This window comes from Strigops habroptila, chromosome 10 (genome assembly GCF_004027225.2).
Source record: "Strigops habroptila isolate Jane chromosome 10, bStrHab1.2.pri, whole genome shotgun sequence".
Classification (NCBI taxonomy): Eukaryota; Metazoa; Chordata; class Aves; order Psittaciformes; family Psittacidae; genus Strigops; species Strigops habroptila.
Window position 1 is genome coordinate 40,379,313 of NC_046359.1, and position 21,978 is coordinate 40,401,290.

A 21,978-nucleotide genomic window follows, 5' to 3' on the forward strand; every position below is an offset into this window, starting at 1 on the left:
AAGACAATCCAAATAGCTGTAGGAATCTTAGAGCTTTTGGCTGTTAAACAGTAACTAGTGTCAAAACAGTGGTGCCAGGCAGCAGGACGAGAGACAACGAGCAGAAACTAAAACACAGGAAGTTTCGCCTAAACAGCAGGAAGAACTTCTTTGCTGTGAGGCTGACTGAGCATTGAAATAGGGTGCCCAGATTGGTTCTGGAGCCTCCTTCCCTGTTCAAGAACCATCTGAAACATGTTCTGGTGTAACCTGCTCTAGGTAACCCTGCTTGAACACAGAGGTTGGACCACATGAGCCTCGCTGGTCCCTTCCAACCTCAACCATACTGTGAGTCTGTGATACACAGTGCTCTGTATAATCTAACTATGCAATCCAAATTCAAAAGTAATTTTAGAAATCATTAAAATCCCCCTTTTTTTTAATGGTTTTTCCATTTAAAATACAAATACAAGGAAATTACTGATACAAAGGTCAAACATTTCCTCTGTCATTTTTCCTTGCATGATTTTTCTTCTAATGCCACCATCAAAGAGTTAGTTAAAAAAGATGTTAAAAGGAAAAAAACCCCACCAACCAATGCCTATTTCCAGAATACACACTATCATCTACTCCTTTTTTCTTTTAAACAGACTCTTTCACTTAAATGTTCCATTAAGTTGGTAGACTCCAAAGAATAACTGTAAATATTTAAACTACATCTAATTCAATAATAGCAATAATAAACTCATATAAAAAAATTGTGCTCAGCGACCTAGTGACAAATGAGTTATAAAGAATAATTAAAGTACTTTGAGTTCAAACAGAAACCAACACTCCCCATGCCTGCCACAATGAGCTAAAGCCAAAAGGCACAGAGTGAATTACACAGGTGGCAGAGAGACAGGCATAATAAACAACTGGTATTATCAGCCTAGAGATTACTCTTTGCACAGGCGGTATCAACGAGCAGGTATCAGAGCTTTAAGGGTTAGACCAAATGATCAAGTGTTATCTTAATTAATTTTTCCTCGGTTTAATTATCTTAAAGACCAGAACGAAGAATGTACTCTCAAGGACTTGTAACAGATTGCAGCTGACAACCGTACAAACATAAAGCAAACCGAGAGACTCCAGTGCCAGGCTCAGAGACTATCGAATAAATCCACAAACATGTCCAAAAAAACCTGACAGTCTTGTGCCTGTGCACCCTACATTGGGGCAAAACTTCAGGGTAGGTGTTGAACACACAAAACACATTGCTCTGAACTTCTTACAGCTCAAGTCTAAACATTAAAGGAAGCCGTTCAAATTTCTGCCTAAGATCAGTATTAGTCAATGAAATTATGAATCAGCAAACAAGAGACTGTCATAAACATCTCGAAAGATTCAATTGCTCATCAGCAGCTACTTTTGAAAAAGGCTGTTATTTACCAAAGAAACTCTGGAACCACTGCAATTATACGTCAGGATAAAAATAGCCACTGGTTTCTGCAGCACCATCAGCAGTCTGACATCCAATCAGATCCAGAAAGTTCTGGATCCAGCCTAGTAACTCTATTTTCCTCTTGTATTCTCAAAAATCCACCCAAGTTACTTTTTAATCGGGATGTTCATTTGAAAACTGTTCACTTTTATATGTTCTTTCTCTGTTTCAGTGATAGAAGATGAGCAATGGGGGCACTCTGGACAAATCTGTTTCAAGAGAACCACCTCTGTGAACCCATGAATCTGCAAATTCACAATTTTCCTCACATATCTGCAAGCTAATGAAGGAGACTTGTGCCTCTCTTCAGAATTAATGCCGCTGAGGAAAAGAATTAAGTGGATCTTTGGTGGTTTCCTACATATTAGAAAAGCTTTTTGTTTTCCTTATCATTTTGGCAATGTTCCCTTTCACCGTGAGCTAGAAACGGTCCTAAAAAGTGATCTTACTCTGCTATCAGTAACAGCATCTTACAAACAGCCAGTTAGTATGTGATTGCTCCTTAACAGAGTCTCATGATACTTAAAACCTTAAAAATACTCTTTCAGCGGAGACCTATGTCACCAACACAATATTGACATCGAAAAACACTCCTGAGATTTTTACTACTGGATAATGCAAAATCTGACATGAAGAACATATTCAAAATAAGATGCTGTTCCAGAAGACAGATTTTCCTTGCATTTCTAAGCAAGTGTCTGTACAGTGCTATGCTTCATTGTTATCACTTTAGGTCTTTACAGCACGAAAGAAGAGGACATGATAAACATGAGAAGTCAATTGCCACTGTTCCTTCTCTGAAAGGTTCTCAAAGTTAGGGTAGGGGTTGGTTGGCATTCCATATAACATCCCCTATGCACCACAGCTGGAATATATGTTAAATCTTTATTATTCAACAGAAATAGAGCCTGATACATACAAGTAGTTGCATTCACAGGGTATGATTTAAGCAATCATCTGCACATCATCCTGCAATTTCACACTCACAGAGTAGGAGATTTACAGCTCCCAAAAAGCAGGTCCATGAAAATGCTGCTGAAGGATATTTTCCTTCATAATGCAATAAATCAAAATTCACTAAAAAAAAAAGATGCTAAAAGAAATTCAGCTGCAAGTCTGAATTAGTTGTTTTCAAAAGACTTTGGTCAAGAAGAAATAGAGTAACACGAAATGCAGAAAGGAATAAACATGTATTTGCCAAGCATGATGGAGAGGCAGAAACATAGTATTTCTGATACTCCCAGTAAACATGATGTGAACATATTTTTCCTTTTTATTGCCAAACTATCTGCCTACCAGTAGATGCTGTAATTCATACAGGTAGCAAAGGTCTAGTTTTGCTAGTGCACCACTGGCATCAAGTTTTTTCACCTTCTTTACCACGTAATTTTATGTTACAATTCCGCCATTAAGTTTTATTACCTCTTCAATGAACTCCAATTTCTCTTGCTTCTCACCACCTAAAGAGAATCCAGAAAGAACTAATGCTGAAGCCTTCAAACCAGTCACTTCTAGGTATTTATTTTCATTGATGAGCTTTGGAATTCTTGTCTACTGCTACTGACTACACTGAATGCTCTTGCAATAACACAGCATTACTATTTGAGCACACTTTTACGTGTTTATACCTAATCTCAGTTGATGAGTGTATTCTTATCCTTAATATGATGACAGACACACTGCCAGTTGAAGCTGCATTGCGTTCCCTCCCTCACTGCAAGATAAATTTGTGTAACAAATACACCTCCAAATATACCGATATACCATGAACACTTGGAACTAAATCGACAGTGACCAACATAAGATTAATACAATCGCTGTCTTAGAGAAAATGGAAAAATGGGAACATCACAGGAAGGATCAAGCTCTAATGATTAACATTAAATGATTGAGTGATTAACATGTAGTTTTCCATTCTTCTGTGATTTTATATCAAAAAATAAGCAGGTATTCCAATGAAGATAAATACGTTATGCTAGCCAGCGGTATGCAATGCCATTTTACTCGCAAAAAAATCAAAAAACAAAGTTTTAAGGTAAAGATGTAATGCTTTAAGGCTATTTTAAGTAGTCTTCAAAAATCTGTTTTAGTTGGAAATAGCTGGGACCACAAATACCTGGAAAATTGCTCGATTTAGAGACACATTCCTTCCAGAAGATTATGTTGATAATGTAGCTAGATGAAGCAGAATATAAGAACTAAGCTGTTAACTGTTCCATTGCATCATAAAGTACATAAACAGAACTAGAATGTACCAAAAACATATTATGTAATGAATTATAGACCAAATTAGCAATAGATAGAAAATGGGAAAAAATGGGTCAGGTCTGTGGCTCTCAGCATCTGTCCAGACTGGAGCTCACACCTCCCACTACATTTGAATCTGGCCAGGACCACTTTTGCCTCTGACAAACAAAAGAAAGACAGGACTATTAGATACACAATAGAAAAGTTTCTGTTTCCTAAGACTATGTGATCTGGAACAGAGCTAGAAAGAGAACCTGACATCTCGCAAGGAAATGAAGTACCCCATGTATATTAGGTATGATAGAGACTGCTGCCTGGAGGAAACAGGCTTCATCTGGATCAGTGTTTTAGTCCAAGTTAGGAATGGATTTTCAAAGCGATTGTACCCAGCATCTTTATCTACTGCACTTTAACCAACATCAAAGATATAGCATACATACTGGATTTCTGTGAAGTTAAACATACTCATAGCATTTAGTCCAGAGGACAAGATTAGAATTAGCCTAAAAATAAAACTGCTCAAAATGTGAGTAGTATGGATGCCAGGTCCTCAGCACCAAACACTTCAATCCCCCAAATCCACTTTTACTATATTGTACTATTTGCTAATGTGGACAGATCTGAACTGCCGTTGCAGCTCTTCAGAGTGCTATTCCTTGAAGCTGGTAGACACAAAAACTGCTTGATTATTTCAGAGCAGTGGAGTAGAAAACAGTGTCAGAATTCCCACTGCCAAAGTATAAATGACATTGCATTACCAAAAACCAACTGAAAACCAGGATACATTAGTTTGATGCCTCAAGCTCCTCCTAACAGATGCAGATGCTTTTTGCTACTTCAAACAAGAGCCCTTGCCCAAATTATGCTTAAGAAGTAGCAATAAGGGACTTTCAAGATTTGTAGGCAAGCAAGACTACTTAGGGAGCTCAAGGTTAAGGATCCTTCCATTCAAGTACTCTTATGCTTTTTTCCAAAAAGTATAGATCAGAAACCTCCAATTTCTGGACAGGATCAGCATATTCTACCTTTATATCCAGCATACTAGGGCTTAGTGACAGACCCAGACTGACCAAGCATATAAGGCCTTTCATTCCTGAGACAGTAAACCTTGCAAAACTTGGGAAAGCTACATGCCCGAGAGCAAATATACATGTTCTTGCAAATGGGTAACACAAATAGAAAAACAGAGTATTTAAACACCTTCTAAAGAACCAACAATGGGCAACTGTGTCATTAAAAAAGCTATAGCCTGTAAGAACAGAAGTGCCTTCTTTCACCCAGAGCAGAATGACAAAACTGAGAAGAAATACTCCATGCCTTTGATGCAGCACAGCATTACAGAATGTCTTGGGTTGGAAAGGACCTGAAGATCATCCAGTTCCAACTCTCTGCCATGGGCAGGGACACCTCACACTAGACCATGTCACCCAAATCCCATCCAACCTGAACACTGCCAGGGATGAGGCAGCCACAGCTTCTCTAGGCACCCTGTGCCAGCGCCTCAGCACCCCCACAGGGAAGAACTTCTGCCTTAGATCTAACCTGAACTTCCCCTGTTTCAGTTTGGACCCATCACCCCTTGTCCTATCGCTCCAGTCCCTGATGAAGAGTCCCTCTCCAGCATCCTTGTAGCCCCCTTCAGACACTGGAAGCTGCTCTGAGGTCTCCACGCAGCTTCTCTTCTCCAGGCTGAAAAGCCCCAATGTTCTCAGCCTTTCTTTGTATGGGAGGTGCTCCAGCTCCTGATCATCTTTGTGGCCTCCTCTGGACTTGCTCCAACAGCTCCATGTCCTTCTGATGTTGGGGAACCAGAACTGCACACAGTGCTGCAAGTGGGGTCTCACGAGAGCAGAGCATGTGAAAAACATGCAGCATGTTAAACAGGATCACATGAAAATGCTTTCAGAATGTCAAATACAGCTACATACACACAGTTCACCAGAATCACAGCCAGGAAAGCAGTTAGGAAATGGCTCTTACTGTCAGAATTTCAAGTTTGCAATACTAAACAGAGAAATGCCATTCTCCCTGGAAACCCAGCAGGCACAGCCAGTGCACAGTGAACTACAGTCAGGCCACAGTACTTCTGAGTCTGTACGCAGTTTACCAGACCATAATACCAGCTCTGCTGTTACTCAAGAAGCTTTTAATGGTCCAGTATAATGAAAGCTTGTACCTACAAGCACACAACTGAATTTAAAGCTGACACAATCATTAAAGGAGAACGGCTTCTCCAAAAATTGGTCAAATCAGAAATGTGATCTTGCAGCCTATGAATACAAACAAAGAGGAGCTTGGAAATAGCTTCTGTCAGTTCAAAACCAGCTTACAAAGGTGAAGACAGTTTTGTGGATGAACATCAATAAAGTGATACCTGAGTAACATCTGATTACAGATGGTCATTAGTGATTGCCTACCAAAACATCTTGGATAGTTCTAATTCATCACCTATGACAAAGACCCATTCCTGTCGTAATAGAAACCTTTACAAAGAAGAATACATTCTTGGTCAGGGCACAGCACTGCACAGGATGTCTTAAGTAAGGTGAAGAAGAGAGGAGAATGTTTTTCTCTAGAATCTCACTTCTCTTTCACTTCCCTGTAGCAGACTGGGAACATTGTCAGCTTCACAGGATACTATTTCAGCTTCTAGAGTGGCTGCGAAACAGGGAGCGGAGGGATGTGAAGGCAATGAATGAACTCTTAAAAAATACACATAACCTTCACGTGGGTGTTTTTTTTAGGGCACCCCACAATGGTTTGCCCACACATGTCCAGGTATTCTATTGCTGGTAATAGAAGCAGTTCTGTTTTCTGGGTTCTGCTCTATAGAGCACTTCTCAGGCATTGTGATCTTCTGAAAAGATGCATTTTAACACCTACACCCGTCTGGCTCGCTTGGAAATTTAACAGGGGCAGGCAATTCTTACTGCTGTTTAGAAAGCATACAGCACTATAGTCAAGCAGAAAGAAAAAACCCAGGTGGATCAATATCTGAACTGCAAAAAAATAAATCAGCAACCCGTTTCCCCATACACATAAGCTGTAAAATATAAAGCAACTTCTCCATTTCCTTCCTGAAATGCTTTGTGCAAAAGGGAGAAAGAATAAGAACAAAAGCTGGAAACAGTGTGAAAGGATTATTTGCCTGGGAAGATTTGAGACTATGCTGTGCAACCATGTCATAGAAAATACAGGAGAGAGAGCGACTCAGGATAAAATTCCCTACCTTAGCTGGCATTAACAGTCCTGTGCCATCATTACAACAGTACCTTTGTACTATATTTCAACTACAGGTCAGGCAAAACATGCTGTATGCTATGAGTGTAGCACTGTCCTTCAGTTCAGAAGCCTAAAGAGTTTTGAAAGTCTTCTTTTTAAATACAGAAAAATAATTCCGGTATTGATGAATTCCAAAGGCTTTGATGCTCCTCTCGTTTAATTTATAGATTAAATTTAATTTATAAAATGGAACTGACCACATTTTTTCCACTAACGAAATACATCCAAACTTTTATTTCAACATCCATCCAAAATAATTGCACTGCACATTACTCAGCTTCAATGCAAACTGGGCAAGTTCTGCATCTGTTTCATCTGTTAGCATTTTCTTGATTTCTACTCTTCACTTTTATTTTACACTGCAAAATCCCAAGTGTTATAATCCAAGACTGAAACATTAAGCACTGAAATCCTGTTTCGTTTAGTCTGAGGGGAAAATAGACTGATGTCTACATTTCAAGTATCAAATTCTACTATAACCTGAAATACAGGGAGGGTAGCATTATTCCAAAACTCTTTTTCTCTCTTCTGTTTTGGTAGCTTCAATAAATATGCAGAAGGTTATGGTCTGATTTTCTCTTTTAGCTAACTGTGGGAAAGAGAAGGGCTCACAAAATGGCAAACAAGTTGAGCAATGCAATATAGGGGAATAAATAGTCAGTAGGAAAAGGAAAAGGAATTTGTTTTTATTAGAGGATTTTAATCTTACCGTGCTACAACTAAAAACTGGTCAATCTGACGGTCAGTAAGGGGACTATCTGGATCCCATACTTTTACTTCCAGCTTTGCCTGTTCTCTGTCATCTAATTCTCCTGTCAAAAGGTAGATGGGACAAAACACTTATTACTCACAATGTTTTTCCTCTGTGTATTTCTAGTACTATGTTTAAAAGATACATTGTACATTTTTAAACATACACACAGTACTTAACAATCAGCAGTTATCCATTTAAATTCCATAATGCAGCATCAGTAAAACAAATATCTTCCCTTAACATCAGCATTTCAATTTAAGGAGGCACAGCACCAAAGAACTTTAATAACATGTGATTATAAACTTGAAACCATAACCTAAGTAACCAGCAGTTTCTTTAAATTGCTTCTCAACTATATAAAAGTTACTATTTCACTTAAGCCATATTAAAATTAATGTTACACTTAGGCAGCTTTAGCAATTAAATTATATCCAATTTGTATTCTACGCCCCAAACCAAAAATCATTATGAAATAATGATACTGTGGTGAATTACTTTTTCACCTCTTGCTCTCAGCCACTACATTATCTGTATTGTTAACACAAGTCATACTATTAAAATTGCTGTGTACATTGACTAGTTACATCTTCTTACAAAACAACATGTAAGGCTACAGCACAAGAAAGTTACTATATACTGTATCTTTTCCCAACTCCATTTGTGAAGCGTGAAAACGCTGCAATGATTCACATTCATAGGGAAGCCTAAATCTTGTCTTGACCACTTTACCACTACACCAGTAACTTCTACTGCAAAATGAGAAACACCACAGAGGATGATGAAGTAGGCACCATATATTCTACTAGTACAAGAATATTTACGCGTGGGATGTGGCCAGCACATTTCTGGCCACAACAGATGACAAGAGCGAAGTTTAAAATCATTGTCTTTCCTTGGTGTTTTATAATCCAAGCGTGTTCTTCCTTCAGTGAACATGTGAAAGACTAGTTGGCTGTCAGTACCTGTCTTTGACTTATATGAGCGACTACAAGAATAAAAACCTGTTCTCAAATACAGCCATTCCATTTCCTTTGAAAACCTAGGCTTGTGTAGGTCCCCCCCTGAGCATACAGAAGATCTCTTTAGCCTCTGCTACTGCTTATGACTTAATGAAAACAGCCAGTTTGAACACACTGTATCATCAAGACATGAAATAACCTGTACACTTAAGAGTCTGCAAGTGAACTGCAAGCCAAGCATGGTTCTTCTGAAACCAGCTCATATATGGTGAGTTTCTCTAGCACATTCACTCTGGAAGGAAATGAAAATGTGGTATATATATTTATCCCTATCAAATACACAAGTTAGAACTGCACCATGCTGCCTGGCTAATGTTTCAGGAACAAATTTCACAGTCACATTCTAAGAAAAACACAGTAAATTGCTTTCTTCTGATACACAGGCAATCAAGAATTGCCTGCCTAATGGGAATTCTGCTTAAGCGAATTCAAATCCAGTACTGGAGACAAACTGTTAACTTCTGGCAAGCTTGGGTAGGATTTTAGATCTATAAACTTATTCGATGGACTACAGACCTGTCAATACATTCATTTTTTCCATCTGTGACAGACGCATTGTGGGTGATGTTCTACATTTTATAAATAATCTCTGAGCACTTCATTTCAATCTGTTAATATATAGTTTTTAAATGTCTTTAATGCTAGTTAACTGTTTCAGGACATCGCACCCTGGAGATCGTAACAAAACTCTGGCATGGTATACTTCCCACAAAGAGGAAACATCATACAAGCACAGTATGAGTACTCAAACAACACATGTCACTCTCCTGAATCGAGTTTGCAAAAAGAGGAACAAAACTGCAATACTACACATCTTCTTTTAACTGGAGGTCATTAAACAACTGCTGCTACAAGATGGTGTTTTAACTCTTGATAAAGGTAAATCTGAAATATTGCCAAACAGTATTTTGTAACGGCACTAGACATAAATAGGATATGAGCAATGGAGTATCTCTAGCGAAAGAATCCAAACACATATACTGTAATATTTGCAATATTAAATATTACTGCAACAATAGACAGAGAAGTTTTCGGAAGATACGTGGTTTCTGACAAACTGTCCTAAAAAAAATGGCTTCATTCCCCATTTTCTACCGAAATGGCAGGATATTCTCACTGAAACAGGAAGAAAAGTAACCTAACAGAGACCAATTCATGGAGGCAGTCAAGTGGGGCTGTAGAAATCTCTTAACAATTTATTTCAGGAATAAAGATTTTAACTTCCTTTGAATGTGTTGAAAGAATCAGTACAGGAGGATCACATAAGCAGGTCTTCTTTCCAGAAGCCTTCTTTCAAACAAGAAATTATAAACCCCCTCTTTATACCTTGGGCTGTCCATCCTTAGTCAATCATGCCTAAGTTACACTATAGGATTTTTAATGTGGCAGATGCCTTTAAAGCTAAGACTGGATTTCTCTGTTAACACCTCTACATTAATCTTTTATATTCAAATGTTGTTAAATTTGACACAGAACTTTAAGACTTTCCAACTGAACAGGTATCCAAATTGCCACAGTATTAATTCCTTATATTGCAAACTGCAGTACACGAACAGACTGGGGGAGTTTAACTTCTAACGTTTTCAGTGTTGCATCAGAGAATCTATTTTACAAGTGTTACCTTTCCTCACCACCATACACCAATTCCAGCTCCTGAGAAGTGCTGAGCTACCTTTTTGAATGGCTGGTATGACATACTAGTGTACCCAAATTATTCTCTGAGCACTATTTATGATTTTATTATTGCCAATCTAATCCTGAAGATACATTTTACTGGAAAACACTAGTAGAAGGCCAGAAATACACCTGGTTTTCTCCTCATCAATCATTTGATGCCTCACTCCACATGGTTCTCCTCTAATAAAAAAACGCCAAAGCAAGCAAACAAAACACACGAAAGAAAGAAACCCCCCCAAAAAATTAAGTTCTGCATTTCAGCTGGTCCTTTTAAACAAAGGAAAGTATGATATCCCTCCTCCTCCCCAAAAAAAACCAACCCAATGAGAACAATTCTACAGAAGTAAACCAAATGCTACTTTTAACCAAATGCAATTAAGATGAACTGCAAGAAAATAAAGATCCAGTGTCAGTCTTTTAAGACTCTACTTCCTGCAGATAAATACCCCCAAGGTAATTAATTTAGCATGATTCTATGTTCTTCTTGTAACACAGAATGATTCTTCTTTTTAATATATTGCATAAAACTACAAGGTCACCTTCAGTTCAAAGGCAAGGGTAAGTATTCAACTAAAAGAAAATAACCTGCAACATGAAGTACAAACATTTGCTTAGAGTGCAGCTATTTTAATTTCACAGATATGTAACCATGCTGCAATGCTGGATCCTTTTAAGAAACTGAAATATTAAATCTACAATTTGGATTCTTTAAAAAAAAGGCTTTCAAGGAAACAATTCCAGTTTTAATGATTGTTAGTTGATGAGGTACCTGACTGAAAAATAGCTATTTCTCAGGTCCAACGTCTTACTTCATATTTCACACAATTTGCCCCATTTTTCACAATAACTTTTTATTCTCCTTTTCAAAAAGTAACGCAGCAGTCACTTCAACCCAAATATATAAACTGAACACCTGCACTGCTTATCTTTCTGAGTGAATCCATCTTTCCTGATATGCAAAACAGAGGTACCAGCTGCTAAATCCTTAATCGCATGGGACAGAAACTCTCTAGTTGCGATTTTTTGGTCATAGGAAGAAAGCAGGCATATCCATGGACAGCAGTTGGACATGAGACCAATAGGTTGTACAGCAGAGTTCCTCCTACTATAGAAATTCATTCCGGGCTTGGTACAATCTCTTGAAATCAGGCAGGAGTTTTGACTCATGTATTCATTACCCAGACTCACGAGATACCCAAGCACGGAAACATGAAGGCATTTGTAAACATTTATATTTGTAATGCTTCGCACATATCTGAGAAATAAATTCAGTGTCTTCATCTTTGTGTTTGAGTTTCATACCTGTGAAACGGGAATATGTCTTGGCTGCACTGCAAGGATGTCTAAGAGAGGTACTTGTCAGCTCTTACCCTCCCTCAGCGCAGGTGCAGCAGAACAGATGTCTCTTACTGACATACGGGATCAGATTTAGTATTTACAGCATTTAGCTGATTTTTGCCAGAACTCTTTGCCAGTATGCTGACTGCAGGTAATCCTAGATGTGTTTTAGAACATCATTTCATGTGCTGATACTGAAAAAACAGGCAAATAATTACTGAAATGGAGGTTTCAATTCATGAACCACCTTCCCATGCTGCTATTTAGACTGTCTGTCTGCAAGCTTTTCCTCTAACTTACAGATGAGGAAAAAAGCATCACACTGGATTTTCTCCTACTGCCTAGGTATAAACAAAGTTCCAGATATTAAGCCTGTCTACAGTAAAATCTGAGCTTTCTCCTTCAATGAAGAGTTCATTAGCTCCCCTCTAAAGCAGTCACCATATTCCTGCTGCAGAAAATGAATTATGCATTCATACGCAGAGGTTAATTATCACACAGCTCCTTGCAAACAACTGATTAGGGAGGAATGTACAGCTTAACAGAGAAAGCAGGTTATAAAACATCAAAGTAACTGCCATGGGGAGACTACGTTTTACATGAGATATAGGAGGAAAGACATCTTTCAGGTGGATGTACAAACCATCTACTGACACTTAATGAGTTCAACTCTGTGTAAATTGAATTCACAGTAAACAGCTTGCTGACTGCTGCTCTGAACTAACAGAAATCGCACCCCTCCTCGCTATAAAAGCTCTGCAGATACAGAATTCTTAGTATTCATTTTTAATCTTATTTGTTATTATTTGTGATTCTCCCCAGCACTGATAATCACAAGTCAGCCACGAAACAGTTCTAAAGCTTCCACTTAACTCTGCCAAAAATAAAAGTGAGTTATGTGCAAATAATTTCTCTGATCAAAGCAACATGAGAAAGCTTAGATTATTTTAGAAGTGTAGGCAACAGGAAAGTGATCTGTTTACCTTCCAATTGCAGAGCATTCCCCCCTCTTTAGCCTGCCTGACAGATGTACATTCAAGATTTTGATTAGCCATTCAGATAATGAGTTGTATGTTTACACAAATCTTATGTTAAAACTCAATTTAGGAACATAATGCATGTCTGAAGACTAGAAATGAAAAACAGGCTGTATAAAGACTACTTGTATAGAGACTACAAACTGAAGATACCAGGCGATACAAGCCCATTATGTGCCTACAGCAATTTAAACTGCTACTGAGCATAGCCCCATCACCTCCTACCTTCTAGAGCTCAGGTCTATAAAAAATGCAGACATCCTTCACTTGACAAATCCTTTTGGAATTAAGATCACCTCCATCTCCAAGGATCTTAGAGCTCTCTCAGTGCTCAGCCTTACAGTACTTCTAAATCAATCACTGACGATGAAAAGACACGACCTCACAAAGCATTCAAAAGAGCTTTAATTCATCATGTTCTAAATTCCTAGAAATAAACAGAAAGAATTACAGCTGGGCTCAGAATAAACTAAACTGTACCCATGCAGTAATGACCAACTCCTCCATAAATGCTGCATCAAGAAGACTTGGCTTACGTGAACACCCAGTGCTGGAAGAAAGAAACAAATTAGGTTGCCTCTTCCTCAAAACCCTGCAGAACAGTATGCAAAAAGGGACTTCCACAGATCCGATAACAAGGAGGCATAATGTCCTACAATCACACTATTCCTCACTTTATAGACCTTTCATTAAATCACATTCGAGTAGAATCTCCATTTTCACAGAAATGAACTAATAAAAAGTCAGCCCTTTCATTTTAGCTTTTTATGGCAAATCTAAAGGCAACGACCTAAATTAATATATTGTATAAAACTACAAGGTCACCTTCAGTTCAAAGGCAAGTGTAAGTATTCAACTAATGAAAAGATACCTGATATTCCCCTTTATTCTGGAATTAGCTTCTTGTTCTCCTTTGACATCTGTGAATAAACCTGAAAAGTGTGACTTGCACCAAGATTCCCCACCCTACACTCCCATCTGAGATGATGTTCTGGTTGGTAGACACTGTGCAGTGGTCTAGCACCTATTCCAATCTGAACACAGAAAGATTACAACAGCTTTTCTGAATGCCTGAAATAACACAGGAAGCAATACAGTTCTCAGGAAAGCAGGGTGAAAATGATTCAGTGTATAAATAGGGACAGTACCATACTCCATGTGAATATTAACAATATTTAAAATACTCAGACCACAATGCATAGTCACTGTAGTCTTAAAAAAACCCCAACAACCCACTAAACCAAAATGAAATCTCTGGTCCTGCAATGTTTGTATTTAAATAAATAAAATGAATTAATGTTATTAATGTTATAAATATGCAAATTTCCCATGACTACAATCTTCTGGAGGTAAGTGGGACTACTCAGTTGCATAAATTTAAACAAAACATAACTTAGAGAAGAATTTTTTCTTTGGGATGAAATGTATTTTGACTTGTTCAAGTGTAAAAACTACATTTCCTCTGCAGCTGATACTGGGTTTTCATCTTCTCCAGAATAAATTTAAATGAAAAATCTGACTTACAGTAGAACAGCAAACGAAACAAAAATCTCAACTTGCAGTTAAGTTCATTTAGGCAAAGTTACTGAGGTAGAAAATAACAGCAAAGTCAATTAAACATTAAGATATTGCTGCTTGAGACATGACTTGAGCGCTCACCTGTGTTATGTTATTTGAGATAATAAGCACATACACAACACCTAATAAGTAACTGTATCCTGACTACCCGACAGAACTCATTTAGTATCTGAACAACCTCAGCCAGGGCCCTATAGATATTTATTACTAAAGAGTATTTCCAACAGCAATCACGCACAACATTCCACACCAACAACACAGCACAGACCATTCATGTTGCTCACTGAAACTAGAAGGCAAAAGAGAAGACAGTTACTTTAGCCACTGCCCTCAAGTCCAGAGGAGGCCACGAGGATGAGCAGGGGCTGGAGCACCTCCCGTGTGGAGACAGGCTGAGAACATTGGGGCTGTTCAGCCTGGAGAAGAGAAGCTGCGTGGAGACCTCAGAGCAGCTTCCAGTGTCTGAAGGGGGCTACAAGGATGCTGGAGAGGGACTCTGCATCAGGGGTGGAGCGACAGGACAAGGGGTGATGGGTTCAAACTGAAACAGGGGAAGTTCAGGTTAGACCTAAGGCAGAAGGCTCTTCCCTGTGAGGGTGCTGAGGCGCTGGCACAGGGTGCCCAGAGAAGCTGTGGCTGCCCCATCCCTGGCAGTGTTCCAGGCCAGGTTGGATACAGGGGCTTGGAGCAACCTGCTCTAGTGGAAGATGTCCCTGCCCACAGCAGGAGGTTGGAACTGGATGATCTTAAGGTCTTTTCCAACCCAAACCATTCAATGATTCTATGTTGCTAAAAAACAGGAAGTTGATAACAAACATAGGAAAAGATGCCTAGGATTCCTCAAGAAGCTAAAGACAGCAGGAAATCATGGCTCTCTTGTGATGAATGCTAAAACTCCAACTGACTTCTCTTTAAGCATAGAAACTTGAGGAAGGAAGACCTGCTTTTACAATTCGGGGCAGGGACAGGGAGGAAGAGGGAAGAAAAAAAAAGACAAAAAAAAAACCTACAAAACAATCCCCAAGCAGCATGACACACATAACCTCAACTGCTGAACAGTTCTTCTAAGATTTATTGGCTAAAAAGCACAATTTCAAACCCGTCTAAGTTATCATTTGACTGTTAACATAGAAGTTGTGAATGATCTGAGAACTGAAGCTCAGAAATTTCCATTATCACCTTATGTAAGAATAGTGTATGTATCGTAAGTATATAAGGAAGAACCAACTTAATCCATGTAACTGTTAGTTTGATCAAAATGATACACGCACTTAACACCTCCATCAATTGTACCAAAAGGCAAAAACCATTTTAAAATAACACTACTGAAAAGACTTCAGGAAAAACTCTGGTTTCTAATGCAAAGTTTACAAATACCTCATTGAGCTACTGTAGTACATGTGGCTGTACACCTCAACTACAGCTTACCCCTTCTTCTGCAAGACTAGGCAGAAGTAAACAAAGTCTTCACTGACAAGAGGCACAAACAGGCCACTTATATGTGCTTTGTTTAATTTACAGTAAAACTAACCGAAGTCTATAAACATGCATGTAGTTGCCCAGTACATAAATCACTAACCCAACACTCTAGAAGAGAGACTGACAAGACTGACATAAAGGACATTACAATCCTATTAAAATTTGACATGACCAACATTGCAAAGAATATTTTATTATTTGTGGTGATCATGCATTTGACAGTTAACTATGCAAAGTTTACTCCACTGAGCTTAATACAAGAAAAAAACCCCTGCAAATTGAACAAGTAGCCACCATATTTCAATGTGCTAACCCTCAAGAAACAGTTCCTTCTTTTAGAAGGTATTCTAGAAAAAAATTACATGTTAACTTGAAGTCCAAAGTGCAACCAACACAAACTCCCATTTGAGAACAAAATATACTTGAGTATACATAAACAGGAGTTTTGCTCTGCTGTATTACCTGTGTCAAGATTCATCTCATCTAACCTTAAACATCTCCGATCTGTTGTAGATATCCACCTTTGGCTGAGATGAACCAAGTCTAGACAACATTCTTTGACCTGCTCCTCTCCAGCTCCACGTGACTTTCCCAGCCCTCAGAATCCTTACAGCAGGCACTATGGGCAGAGCCAGAGGAGCAGACCACTGGACACAGGCAATTCATTAGCAGTAAAACATTCTTACCAAGTACTTTACACTGTTCAGATAAGCCTGTGCACACTGAGAGTGTGAACAGGTGCCCCTGTGGTGCTGCCCAGGATAACACAGGTTGGGAATCTTTTTGTGCCCAAAGACACTCTTCAACCACCTGAACGACTTAAAGGCAGGCAAGGAAAGCTCAGAGGTTAACTGCGTCTACAATCCACTTCCAAGCTGGTGGGTTTGTGCCAAATCTCAGAAATTACCCCGTGTTTTTACACGAGAAACAGAACTGTTAAAGGTTAGTAGCTGCTCTGTTACACTGAATCATACTATGCATATGTTATGCTTTTCCTTACACTGCAGTATTATAACCTAACTATATTGAAGACTTTTGCTAGGTATTAATGCTGTTAGCTTAACATGCTGTTTGCACTTCCTAATCTTCAGGTGTCCTTTTATTTTTAGACTGAGATTTGCTAAAAGCTCAACCTATTGTCCCAAGCCTTTATGGAAAAAGTCACTTGAAACTGAGCATGCTAATGGCAGTGACTGAACACATACAAAGTTATCCCAGCATCACCACTGGAAGGAAGGTGACAAAGCAGCAGCTTGAGGTTTCTCTTGCAGCTTCTCTTAATGGAAGTCTCAAGCCCAACCTGCTCTTCAGAACAGGCTCAGCTGTGAGATCAGACCAAATTTTATCCACTTGCATCTTGAAAACCTTTAAGGACAGAGGACACAACTTCCCTGGGTACTTGCTCCACCACCTGACCATTCTCATGGAAAAAAAAGTTCTGCTCATGGCCATTCTCAACCTCTTATTTCAAGTTATGGCTGTTTTACCTCATCCTCCCACTATGCACCACTGTCAAGACCCTGTCTGTCTTCTCAACAACCTCCCCCCACCCACTTGAGGGGCTGCTACTGGTCCTCCCTTTGAAGCCACTTCTCCAGGTTGAACAACCTTAATTCCCTCAGCCTGTCCTTACAGGGCAAGTGCTCTAGCCCCAACAAATGTGATGAGGCTTACTTCAGTTTATCAGCAACTTTCCCATATTGGGAATTAGATTTAGATTAGATCTTAGGAAGAAGTTCTTCTCTGGCAGTGTTCAAGGCCAGGTTGGATGGGGCTTGGAGCAACTCCATCTAGTAGAAGGTGTCCCTGCCTGTGGCAGAGGGTTGGAACTGGATGAGCTTTAAGGTCCCTTCCAACCCAAACCAGTCTATGATTGGAGGACCCAAACTTGGATCAGTATGTAGCTGTGATCTAATGAATGCTCAGTAAAGGGGGATGATCACTTCCCTTGATCTACAGGCCATGTACCAGGGGACACAGCCCAGGATGCTGCTGGCCTCCGTTGCTGCCAGGGCACGTGGCTGGCTTACACCCTCCTCCTACCTGCCAGCACCCCACAGCTTTTCCCAGAGAGATGCTCCCCTCAGCACCTTCATCCCCCAGTACATTTCACATACTTATGAACTATATGACTAAAAGTACCTTCATATGCTGTAATTTTCCCTTCAGCTAGAACAAAATTAATGTCATCTCAAAACAGAAAGGAAGAAAACTATCCTTGTGACTGAGGCACACTATCAGATAGAGGTTTGTTGGGATATTTTAAGTCTTGTCACTCCTCTTTCATCCTCCTATTGGCTACAACATTGTCCAAATTTCAGAGGACATTCCAATGACTAAAGTCTTCTCTGATAATCAAAAGATCTATATACTTCCTAAGAGTCTAAGACCTTGGCAATATGATCTGTTTAAAAAGGGAGAAAGTAAGAGGAATTCAAGTTAACTGTCAGCAGAGAAATCAAATTAGTTCTCTGCATTTTTGATGACTGAGCAAAACCGGGGAGGTACACATGCTTCCTGAGAGACCTAGATCTACCTCAAAATGAAGCATCTGTAGGAGATGTTACAGAACAATGACACAATATGAAGAGTACCAAGTTATTTGAGTTTGGATAAGCATTCTCTCAAGATCTCTACAGGAACTCAAGGATACAACAGCTACTAATAGTGACATGTGAACTTAAATCCACTTGTTTTACCTAGGGTGGGAAAAAGGGCATATGGGCTAAAGAGAAAATGTGGGCAACTAAGCACTGTCAAGGCTCACAGCTATACTAAGCCAAATCAGTAGAAACAAAGATATACTGGAGATAGGTCAGTAGGTGTTTTATAAAGAAATAATAAAAAAATAAAAAATCACACTCACATACTTAAGGTCAACCCGCCCAAAACAAAACTGTATAGGGATTTTTTTGCCTTTTGCTTGGGATTTTTTTTATGAACTTACTAGTTATTTATTTTATAAGCTGTTGATCAAACACAGTAGGTGGATGCACCAGATAGCAGCTTCCGGCCATCATATGCAAAAAACCAGGTACCTTGCTCCTGCACTGTAGAGTAGGGATACTGGAAACATGATACTCTTTGTCCAAATGCATGTTTTGGTTCTCTAAGATAAACCTTTTTATTCTTGCTTTGTAGAGAGGAGCAGAATGTTACCCTGCTCTGGAATCACATTTGAAAACAAACAACTGCTGTATTCAAAGAATAAACCACTGCAGAATGTGTTGTGAAAAGCAGAGAAAGGACCTTCTTTAATATCATACCAGCGAGAATTTGAGTCAATGTTGTAGAATAGTCTCCTATTCTCCAGTGTAGTAAGAGCATCTAAGAAGACTCTCAAAAATCTTTCGAACTAGCTTAGCAAGTCTTGTCTAGCAAAACTGGAGCACTTGGCACTAGGGGGATGTGAGAGACTGAACTGTAATCAGACTCCACCGTCCACTGTCTCAGAGATTGGTGTGAGGAGTGAGCTAAGACTCCACCATCCATTGCCTCAAGGATTGGTGTGAGGAACTGCTGTCCATCATCTCAAGGACTGCTGACAGACATGCGCAAGACCAGCAAAACTGAATGCACGTGATCCACCAGGAATGTGCAGTAGGTGACATTAAGAACAGACGTACTTCCCCCTAATGCATTATAAAAGGGGGGAAAGGTAATTGCTGTTGGGGCCACCCACCACCAAAGATGACGACTACGGACCCTCAAGATGCTGCTGGATCCCGGTGGTGACTATTTCTCTCTGCACTCTGAATTCTTGCTTCATTTCTATCCTTTTTCCAATCTGTCCTATCGCTTTTTATAATAATCATCTTTTTTACAACAATTATATTTTTACAATAACCAAACTGACCAACTGCGGTACTTGACCTTGTCTGTGTCTTAATTTCACTCTGGGGTTCATGAACAGAGTATTTCCAACACTGGGTTTTATCCAGAGGAGAAGGAAGGGTTTCAAACATCCGTAATACCATTCTAATCTGACAACTGTGATCATTGTTTTACCCCCGAAGATGCTCATAACAAAAGTCAAAATAGACTGCTGAAAGAAATCTAGTTTGCTCTTTCTCCAAAGTTATAGTCTTCACTAAATGTGTCATTGAAGCAATTCAGCTACGCACATAAGCAGTGTAGCTAAGCAAGGCTTAGGCATTTTCAACCAGTTTTAAACTTTGCTTATATTTGTTTACTCTAATTGTGTAAAGGATTTGATTCAATGTATCTCAAAGTGGAAAACTAGCTGGATCTGGAATACTTTACTATTTAACATTTTAGTCTTTTGAAAAGGAAAACATTCTCTTAATTTCAAAAATTAAAGAGAAATATAAAGTTATCCAATTCCCCCATGGAGCGGGGAGGGGGGAGGTATGGTGCATTACCCAAAGTTTGGCCTAAACACCAGGTTTTAGAGCATGGTTTATTCAAGGACAGAAAAAAAATGTCTGTCCTTGATGACTGGACAGACATCATGGTAACATCAATGCAAGCAAAAAAAAAAAAAGTAAACTATTCCCACAGAGAAAGCCTATTTTTCTTCAATAAACGCTAGGAAAAAAAGGTAGTTCATTCAGGCAGGGCATAAATTATCACAGTATACAGAAAATGCAAGCTGTTTGAATTGTTAATTACTATAATACAACTCTATGTTTATAGCAAAATCATTTCATGGATTTTGAATATATATGGAAGGCCTTTTTTCCTTTTCCAGCCCCCTTCTGAATGGTCTTCTGAAACCTAATCTGAACTGACATGTCTGCAGTCATTTGAATTGCATTTATATGCCATGAACTTTTAAAATAAAATAACCTGATGGTGTGTGAATCTGATTTTTGATAAATCTTCTTAAAAATGGCTTTGGGGATTTTCTGTAAACATACAATTCGCATACCAACCACTTCTGAAAAGGTATTCAAGGTATTCTTCCTTTACATTAAAGGACAAATTTTATACGGAAATCAAGTTAGCAATGCTTTCTATTTTAGTATATTATACTATTATTAGGTGACATAAAACCTGATTTTTCTCAAGTGGTCCCTAACTGACTCAAAATTATCTAAATCCTCTCTTTTAATTTAAGGTCATTGCTCTACGTTTTTAGCTTTTCAAAGGTATACACTATGGCATAATAATTTGGACATACAGATCATTCATTAGCCATTTTTAACAATATAGGCTGAAAAGTTTATTTCGAGACTCAGAAATCTTCACAGAATCCCACCATTTCCAAACATATCTGTATGATTCCATTCATTTTAAACATTGTTTAGATTTGTTTTCATGAATGAAAAGGCTTGACAGTGAAAGGATTAACTTTCAGGCTGTCAGCTTACATAAAGACACAGTAACAGCTGAATCATCCTTTTCTTATCCTTGGAGGTCAGCAAGCTATAAAAACATTTAGATAACAATCAGTCAAAACTAGAATAATTCAGCTATTTTTATCCTTCAAACTCTTTTTTTTCCACTAGTCACCAGAAATAAATGCAGATTAATCCAACTGAACTGCCAAAGAAGTGCTTCATATACCAACAGATCTTTGGTTTGTGGGCAACTTGGTCTTTCTGAAACTTAACAACTGAGGGACTGTTATTGCCCACTGAAGTCAGCAAGACAACTGCATCACTTACTGCACTTTGGGGATTACTGAGGTGGGAGAAAAACACCCAGCGAAATCCTGTCTTCATGATGTAAGAGAAGTATCTTCTACTCGTTTAACTGAAGCAATGATGTAACTCAGAAGTTATGTTCCAGAAGAACTCAGAAACTTAACTTTTAATAAATACGGAATTTAATTTTAGAAGGAGAAAAGGAGTAAAATTTCCATGGGCAAACTATTTACTTTCTATGTAGTATTCACTATTCCATAATTAGGCTCTGTCTTGAGTAATTCAAGTAGCAGAATTTAGGAGGAGAAGACTTCCTGCCTGGCAGACAAGCCCAGCTCATCCTGAAAACCCAGCAATTCAACCAACTACTTCAGAAGCACATCAATACTTCCTGACTACTTGATACACACATTGAGACAGTCATTTTATCTTAATCTCTGGGGAGCTTTCCTCTTGAGCATATGAATGTCTACAGAAATATTTGTTTCCCTATGAC

At 38.8% G+C, this 21,978-nt stretch overlaps 1 protein-coding gene across 6 annotated transcripts in view; it reads right to left on the minus strand.

Moving 5' to 3' along the window:
• Window positions 1-21,978, minus strand: part of MTA3 (metastasis associated 1 family member 3) — a 136,041-nt gene that overhangs the window by 75,507 nt on the left and 38,556 nt on the right. For all 6 annotated transcript variants that reach the window (XM_030499822.1, XM_030499824.1, XM_030499821.1 and 3 more), the window contains one exon: window positions 7,701-7,803. In XM_030499822.1, coding sequence (XP_030355682.1) covers window positions 7,701-7,803 — 103 coding nt within the window. The remainder of the gene's footprint in view (window positions 1-7,700; window positions 7,804-21,978) is intronic.